At 31.4% G+C, this 9,932-nt stretch overlaps 1 protein-coding gene across 1 annotated transcript; it reads left to right on the top strand.

The window, feature by feature from the left end:
• The first annotated feature begins 8,040 nt into the window (after positions 1-8,040).
• On the top strand, positions 8,041-9,596 carry LOC149156739 (UPF0496 protein At4g34320-like). The gene has a single exon (XM_089438500.1). It carries the CDS (start codon positions 8,280-8,282, stop codon positions 9,375-9,377), a length of 1,098 nt encoding a protein of 365 aa, XP_089294626.1. The 5' UTR covers positions 8,041-8,279; the 3' UTR covers positions 9,378-9,596.
• The last annotated feature ends 336 nt before the right edge of the window (positions 9,597-9,932 follow it).

Genomic DNA, 9,932 nt, shown 5'->3' with positions numbered 1-9,932 from the left:
ACAATAAGCACTTGGTGAGCAAATACCTTCTCATCACTTTCTTCTCCATCTACCGAAAGTGGAGGTTCTGGATTGATTCTAGGATTAGATAGAGGATGTAGGGTTAAAGTCTTGCTTGAGGTTTTGTGACAAATTGTCATATTGCAAATTTTAGGATTTTTGAAACAACTTTCATGAGATTCAACTTATATTCCACCCATTTTTTTGGATTATGTTATTTTTAATTTTACCGCTAAATTCATTTGTAAAAAGATCCAAAATCATTTTGAATCTTGTAGCCATAATAGAAGATGCATGACATAGGAGGAGTGTTTCATCAATGAATTTCAAATGGTTCATGCTTTTGACTCACCTTACAATTTTAATACCTATTAGGTGCCTAGATTATCTCTTTGTGTTTGATTTCCTACTCAATGATTTTCCCATGATAATATATAGAGAAGAGATAAGGGGTAGCCTTAACGTAGTCCCCTACTTTTAAAAAACATTGTAGGTCTCCAATTTACTAATGGGGCAATCCATGGGTTGCACATGCATATTAAGACACGCCAAATGAAAGCATGAGAAACACCAAATTTGTAAATAATTTTAAAAAGAAAATAATGCCAAATTCTATCAAAAGAATTGCCCATGTCAGTTTTGATGATCATACCTTTGTCATTGATTATTCAACTAGAGTGTATAGCTTCCTACACCATTATAATATTAACCATTATCTAATAGTTTTGCATGAAATCCACTTGATTGTTGGACATTATCTTGGGAAGAAGAATATTGAATCAATTAGCCATGGTCTTTTTTAATACTTTATAGGAAGATTTGTAAGGGGAAATGGGATGGAACCCAGAGAAGGAGGATGGATTGACATCTTTTGGAATAAGGGCTAGAAAGGATGAGTTGGTTCTCCCTCCTATCTTACAATGTTTCTAGACATAATGAAAAATTTTTTAAAGATAAATTCAGATGATGTTCAAACATATTTTATAAAAATATATTATCAACCCATCAAGCCTAAGAGTTTTATGAAGATCTAATCCCCATATTTCCCTATGAATTTCATCCTCATATATTTCCTTCACAAGGTTTACATTCTCATTAGAGGAGGTGGCTAAAGGAATATGTCCTAACATGGCCATTGTTATTACTAGATCTACCCCTACACTTTTTGTATATAATTCTTCAAAATGTCTTCTTAATTCCTCTTTTATCTCCATAAAGTTTATGATGATCATTCCATCTTCCAAGGTGTTTTCCTTTTCACATTGCCTTTTAATGTCCTTGATTTTTCTTTCCTACAGAAAAAATATGTATATCTATCCTCTGAATCTAACCATAGTTTGTGACATTTAAGTCTCCACATTTCCTCCTTCGATCTAATATCTTTGCGTAACTTTTGAAAGGACGTTTTTTCTTCATTTGAAAGCCCACTTGTAATAGTTGTAGACTCCATTTTGTCCTATAAAGAGCTCATCTACAATATGATTTCCACTTTCTCACATTTGAGAGAAGAGTAGACAATTTAAGCCCATTCTTTAAGGGCAAGTTTAACAAGAGACCCTATAACCTACTTATTCCATTCTTCAAATATTATCCCAACCAGTGCTTGGTTTTGGAGCTAGAATGGATTGAGTAAAAAAAAATGGGACTATAATATGGAGATTCTAAATATTGAAGGGAAATGGGTTTATAGTTAGACACCACTAAAGCAAGAATTTTAGAGGAAATTGAGATATTACTCAATATAAATATGCTTTGAGATAGAAAACAATCAAAACGTGCCCTCAATATGTCTAGGATTGATTCTTTTATTGGACCAAGTAAATTTCCCTTTGATTGGTTTGGTACCCACTAGATCTCATGTGGATATTAAATATTCCATCCTTTATTTAGAGGGGTCCCTTATTATGTTCTCTCCTCTTTTTTCTTTATAACAAAGTTACATTGAAATCACCAACATTAATACTATTTCAAGAATAATCAATGTTTTTCAATAATATTTCAAGAATAATCAATGTTTTTCATTAATATTTCAAGAATAATCAATGTTTTTCAATAATAGGAGTGATCTCCAATAGTCTTCCTTTTCCCTATATACTATTGGCATTGATTATATTCAACCTTTGGCTTGATTTATGACATGTAAAACTCTTCAAATCTAATGTTAAGTTTGATATGTAAATTTTGTGTGAAAAATAAGGTTGTTCCTTATTGTGCAAATGCCTCCAAATGCACCTCTTAAACTCGCTACTAGCCCATCAAAACTTTCCCATTGAGGCTTACATGTTTTGATGACTTCCAAAACCTCCAATTTAATCTCCTAGAGGAGGATAGAGGGCATTTTTAACTTTATTAAATCCCTTAATGATTATACTTTAAATCGACTACTCATACCTCTATAATTCCGTGAGGCTATGATCATTATTTTCCTAATGATTTTTTACTTTTACCATGGGACAAGTCTTAAAACCTAGGGTTTTTTGTGTTTCTTATCCTACTCCCAATAATATGTCTATGGTTGTTGGAGTACCCAATATTTTATGCTTTTTTTATCTATTTCTTCATTTCCTTAGCTAGTTTTCTACCTAGTTTCATGGGTATCCTTCCTTCCATTCCATTACCTTACCTATCCTGTTCATCATATTATTGTTCAATTTTTTTCCATGTAATTATTCTTGAAGAGTATTATAGCTTCTCTAAAAAATGATTAATCTATTGTTGATGATTTGAAGTATTTCCTTCACTATCGAAGATTGGTAGAATTTCTTGATTATCCAACACATAAGGCATGCTTTGGGGAACCTTTGAAATAAGTGTCGACATAATTAGAATTTCAAATAAGGGAATTGGTTCTTCTTGGGTTAGTGTTTCATACCTATTTGACAAGGAACTTCTTCCTCCTCCATTTGAGAAATATGGTGACTTGTTGGCCATTTCTGGGGGGCATGACATGTTGGATTTTGTGCATGTGCTTGCATGTCTACTTATCTAATACTAAAGGTATTGGTAGGCCTGAAACTATAGAGATTAGTTTAGGGATGGATGAAGGGGTTGCTTGATTTGTATTCATTTTTTTTAACTGTTTACCATTTCTCCTCTTTATCTAGATTTAGTTCCGAAATTTGGGTGTCTTTTTGCAATCTTTTGTAAAATGGCAACATATTCGTGAGAAGATTTGGAAAGTAGATGCACATAATCCAAATTAAATATGTTTCCAGTTGTCTAGAGTTAATAATATTGATTCAAGAAGGCCCTTTTGAAGATTTATTTTCACACATGTGTAGGCATATGCAAACATATTGTCCTTTGGTTCAAATTTGTCAATGCACACACCTAGAGTATCACCATGTGCATAGTATCTGCATTTCAACAATGTAAGGGAAGATGTGAAAAATGAACCCAAACTAGGACAACTAAAGAACCCATGTTTTGGATTAAAATCTAGAATCTGCCTATTTAGGTACCTTTCTCTAGTGTTGAAAAACTAAGGTCCAATCCAAAATATGAGATCTCTATCTTCTTTGACTTCAAATAAGAGGCATAAAAACCTTTTACATATAAGTAATGTGTGAGCTTGCCTTTTGTCAACACTTGCCAATTCCTTATCTCTTAGGGGCAAGTCAATTGGCAATGGCCACGTTATGAAGTATTATGTATACTATGAGATCCGATGTTCGAATCCCTCCAGAAGGGTCGTATGCAGACACTTAGAGATTATATTAGTAGTGGTTGGAATCGACCCTATGTCATTTGAGTATGAAACTAGCCTAGTTGTTGATTTATCTAGATATAAAAAAATGTTATTTGATACGAAATTGGCCCAATTGTCGAGTTTTCTAGATAATGAAGATAAATACCAAAAAACACTTGCCAATTCCTTTGGACTTTGTTCATTGTAGATCGAGGTAATGACCATATCCTAGTAAATTGACCAATCAAACCTTGTTATACTAGAAACAATGCCATATGTCAAGAAGAAGAGAGAGGAAAAGAAACCTCTAGAATATTATTTAATTTCTTGACATAGTGTAAAGGTTGGGGTTCCATTGTCTTTGTGAATATAGAAACCAAGGCATGGAAAGCAACCACCTTTGGATTTGGAAAGTGCAAGGTGGGGGTGAACCCCTCCAAAAGTTGAATCGTGGCTGCCAGCTGAAGCCAAATCGATGTCCAAGCACTATGCAAAAGCTCAAGTTAGGTTTCTTAGAGTTCTCAAGCTTTTGCTAATATTTTATTTCAAAATATTTTAAATAAAAGGGTTTGTACTTTATGTTTTGTTTAATATTAATATTTTTTTTCAAAGTGTGGGAAAGTCTATCATAACTTAGTTGTCAAACCAATGACGGGGACAACCATCACTGGTTGTCACTGTTATTCAAAGAAAACCATGCCACCTAGAATTACTTGCTAGTGATTCATAAGGGGGTAGTGTTTCCCTCCTACTAGATGCCTCTAGATCTTGAGACATTAACATGTTTCCTTATGTCCAAGAAAAACAAGTTCTTAGACATGCAAAAACAGTTTTAAAACATACTCAGACCTATAAATCAATCTAAATATACATGAAAACGACTTAATTTTAATCTCCATCCCAAACATTTAAAAAAACCTATAATTAATGATATTTAAAAAAGGAAAAGCAACTTCATACCGAAAAGAGAGTTTTATTCTTGGTCACACAAAACACCTTAAATAATAGTTTATTTATTTGTGGTTTAAAAGATGATAATTAATACCCATTAAAACATTAACTTATGATGAATAAATAAGTACAAATGAATTTTAATATCTTAAATTATAAGATTGAAAAAATATTGATGACATTACCCATATGTTACTATGCTTCTGGTGTCATTAAAATCTTAAATTTGAATTATTTTATTATAAATATATAATTTTTATTATAAAGTAAAGTTTATTAAAAATAAGGAAATGTAAAATTAAAAATTAAAAATCAAATAAATATAAAAATTTAATAAAATATAATTAATAATATTTAAATAATTTAATTTAATAAGAATAATAATATTTAAATGTATTTAAGTTTGTTCATAAGGTGTAGATTAATTGATTTGTGTTAGATTTAGTTTTTATAGAGTGGTCATATGTTTAAGTTTTATGAGAAAGGTTGAAAATGGAAATGATTTTGATTCATAAAGTTTTCACTAGTTCAAATCTTTCTTTCTTTTCTTTTCTTTTCTTTTTTTTTTTTTTTTTTTTTTGAGATGTTTCAGAAGTTACCAAAAAAACCCATTTGAGAAGAAGTCGCGCTGAACCTCGGGTCTGAATTTCAGAGCTGTTCGCGCTATATTTGCGGAGATATGATCTGAGGAAGTTGGTCTTTTTATCACTCGCCACCACCTTTAAAAGGATGTACCTTGGACATATTATCCCCTTTAGAAGTAGAAACCACCTAATGGGATACTTGGTTAACCCCATTTGGAACTTGGAAACATTAGCACATGTCAAAGCCCATTGTGGAAAGGCATGCCAGTATGAAGTCCCCACTTGTTGTCCATGGTTTGTGAATTAATTTACCAAAAATCACACTTAAAATCCTATAATAACAATAATTTGTTTTCCAAAAAATGATAATAAATATGTATACTATCTAATTTTTTTTTAATATGCGAATGAACTTTCTTCATATTTATCTAAAATGTGTACAATATTTTTTTAATAAAATTAGTTGATACAATTTAAGTATTTTTATATATATATATATATTTTAATTGAAATTGGGTGAAATAATTTAAGAAGAAATTATGATTTTTAATTATAAAAAATAGGTATTATTTAAACATTATATGTTTTAGAATTTTTGGTTGAAATTGAGTAATTTTTTTTATGTTATTTAAAATAAGATTTTTTGTTACATATATAGATTGAGTACGCTAAAAAACCCCAAAGCACTTGAATTGTGGAGAATTCAGATCTCAAACTTATAATCCCAATAAATCCCTACTAAATTTTAAACAAATTAAAAAATATACCAAAAAAACCCTCTAAAATATATAACAAATAAACTATGACTTTAAAATACATTTTTAAATATATAAATAAATTTAATCTTTCTAAAAACTATATAATATTTGAATTATATAAACTAAATAATTTAAATTTAAAATTCCAATAAATATTTACCAAATTCAAATTATTAATGTAATAAAAATTTAGTCATTACTAAAACCCACTAATATGAACTACGTTTTTAAAACTGCAATTAATATTTATCAGTCTATATACACATTAATGGCCAAACTATATATGCCCGGCGCTAAATTTAAACAAAGACATAATCTAACGATTAATATATACAACTCTAAATATTAATAAACATATAGACTAATAAATATAAATGGCCTTTTAAAACACTTCCATTTTTTTCTACAATGATGATGACTCTCTCATCAATAGCCGTGTAAAAGTATTAGCCACCCCATATCTGTCAGCGTTAATTTATGCTTTTGGAGGGGTCCATCATTTTCCTGCTCTGCCACCGAAATTAGCATTTTCTCGGTGGTTTCATTTTTATTATTTATTTATGAAAACCATAAACATCAAGTTACAGAGCATATTTTTAGATCTAACCAGGAATCACATAACATTAAATATTTTATAATCCAGTTTGAAGTTTAATGAGATCAATTAGATGGAAATAAAATCTTATAAGCTATCTTTAAATCGTGATGATGATGATGATGATGTTAAAATATTTTATATAAATATGATGATGATGATGGAAATAAAATGATAATGATGATGATGATGATGATAAAATTTTATAAGCTATCTTCAACGTTAAAATATTTTATATAAATATGATGATGATGATGATGATGATGATGATGAAACGAATTATTTAGTTTGATTTAAGATTTTATTCCTATGTTGAGAAAGCTTGGAAAGAAGCTCATTGTAATTTTGACAACGTAAAAGGCTAGGAAGGTCAGTAACAAAGATTTTGACACTGAGATCCAATGTGGTTGTACGCCGAGCACTAATAACCTTTACTAATAACCTGTCACTTTACATGAATATTTTATAAAATCTAGAAATGTGATGCATGGAACCAACCATCTAATATATATCAAATGAAGTATTTTATTTTAAAAACAATAAAACAATTTTCATACACTAAGTTTTAAGAATTTTTTTAATATTATAATTCAAATTTAAATTTAAATTATTACTAACTATTGGATCAAATTATTAATTTAAATAAAAATATTATAAGTAATATTTTAATACCAAGACACAAAGACAACAACATATGAATATCATAATTTATTTACAAATTTTAAAATTAATTTCTAATAATATATTTATTATTTTTTAACTTAAAAAAAAATATATTTTACAATGAAGTCATCCTGCTTTAAATATATTACATCACTTTAAATTGAATATATTGCCCAGTCAAATTTCCTCTCAATATCTTAAATATAAATAATTTTTATATATTATAATTTAAAAATTAATATTATTATTATTTTTTGAAATTTACAAGGCTACTATTAGTGTGCATGTCATGTTTCACCTACTTGATGTCTTAGTGTTCTTTAAGCCATAACTTTTTGGTATATTTGGCATGTCTTATTGGATATATTTTTGTTCTTCTAGTGATAACTCTTGCAGTACCTGCTCTACCCACTTATGTCTTAATACTCTTTAACCTGTAACTTATTAGTATTTGGCATGTCTTATTGGATATATTTTTGTTATTCTAAGTTATAAGTTATTAATATATTTAACTTATAAAATATTAATTATATTTTTACTATTATAATTTAATGATACCAAATTGTAACTATATCGTTAGAATTTCACAAAATTGGTAGTTAATTATTTAAAAAATATTTTCAAATACATAAATATATTGAAAGTATCTGTAAAAAAAATTAAACTATATAGACCAAACAAAAAAACACATTTCAAATTATTAAGACGTTACCAAATAGCATTTACTTTTTCCAGAGAGCCAAAATTCCATCCCATTTTTGCCATATCACTGTCTCTATCTGGTCGTGGTCGTGGTCGTGGTCGTGAAGATATCCCAAGCCGTACATAAAATAAAGAAAGGCTTTACCAGACGCTATTGCCATGTATCACATAAAGGAAGGATGTATCTCTATGAAATTGCAGTATACAGGAGGATAACTTAAAGTCCAAGCAATCAACTGGTTTATAAGGTTGTATTTCTGATCATTTCAGGATTATTGTTTGTTTCTGCAATCTTCAGCCACTGGGGCGAGAGGGCACACATTGTGTATTTTCGAGAGATGGGGAGCCAAATGAGCAAAATACCAGGAAGGCAGTCTGAACCACAGGTGGGTTTTGAATCGAAGATGAAATATTCTATGGAGCTAAAGGCCTACGAGGAAACCTGTAAAGTCGACCCAGATGTGAAGAACTTTGATGATGTGCTCCAAGCACGAACTGGGCGCACTATTCATGCTCTGGCAAATGGCGTTGAGGTACGCTGTGTGTCCATAGAAACCCAGGTCGTTAAGGTCTTATTGGAATACAAGGAGGACATATGGAACAACCGGGATTTGTTTGAACTGGTAGAAGAGTATTTCGAAAATAGTTTACAAACCCTGGATTTTTGCACTGTGCTGGAGAACTGTCTCAGAAAGGCTAGGAACAACCAGCTGTTTATTCAAAACGCCCTTCAGCAGATTCCACCGGAAGGACCGCCTTTGGAGGCCCAGTGCAAGAAAATGCAGGAAGAACTGTCGAACTTTAAGACTGCTGGTAGCCCGTTCTCTGAAGATTTCTTTAAGCATTTCGATTCTGTTTACAGAAGGCACACACAGATGCTAGAGAAGCTTCAGCTGCAGAGGAAAAAGCTCGACAAGAAACTGAGGAACGTTAGGGCTTGGAGAAAGGTTTCTAATATCATATTTGTGGCGACCTTTGCTACGGTTCTGATATGCTCTGTGGTTGCAGCGGCCGTTATTTCCCCTCATGTTGCAGCTGCCATAGCTGCCGCGGATCCAATCGCTTCCGCGGGCAAATGGATTGATTCATACTGGAAAAAATTTGAAGAAGCCATCAAATCCCAGCGCGTGACCATCACTACGATGGAAATTGGGACCTTTATTGCTATTAATGATCTGGATAGCATTAGGGTTCTGGTGGACAACCTGCAGGACGCCATCGGTTCCATTCTCACAGACATTGATTTATGTTCCAGGGAAGAAGATGCCCTTCGATTTGCAGTCGAAGCAATCAAGCAAAAACAGGAGAGTTTTGTGCAGGCAATCGAAGATCTCGCACAGCATGTTGATAGTTGCAGCCGAAACATACGCAAGGCGAGGACGGTGTTAGTGCAGAAAATGATCAGGACGGAGAGGAAGAGGTCTTTCAGTTTCTGAAGCCTGTAACATCCAAATGCTTATAAGATTCACTCTGATCCCTGAAGCTGCTGGCCATGACTGATTGAATCATCTGCTGAGACATCAGTATCATTTTCAAGAATTTGCTCACAGGTTTCCATGAGAAATTAAAGCTTCTGGTAATTTCTTGGAAACATTTACATAGAATAAAGTGTGTAGTGATTTGAAAACTGAATATATATATATGTTTTTTCTTTATTTTTTCTGGGAGTGAAATAAATCTACCACATCTATAAAGTGTGTAGTGATTTGAAAACTGAATATATATATATATATATGTTTTTTCTTTCTTTTTCTGGGAGTGAAATAAATCTACCACATCTACTGGTAATCTATTTTTTTGCCCTTCTATTCACAGTGTTTACTGGTGATGAATTTGTATGAAAGCTTTTACTGAGAGACATTACTGTATACACTTATCAACTGATATTGACCTGGTTCTGCCCTTCTTACTGGAGGGACATTACTGTAGATACTTGAATCAATTGATTTGACATGATTTCTGCGCTTCAGTCTGAATTTTCAGAACTTGGT

Source organism: Pinus tabuliformis, chromosome 9 (genome assembly GCF_031772625.1).
Source record: "Pinus tabuliformis cultivar Carrire ecotype Pingquan chromosome 9, CPIR1, whole genome shotgun sequence".
Lineage (NCBI taxonomy): Eukaryota > Viridiplantae > Streptophyta > Pinopsida > Pinales > Pinaceae > Pinus > Pinus tabuliformis.
This window is presented reverse-complemented; position numbering and strand designations above follow the sequence as displayed.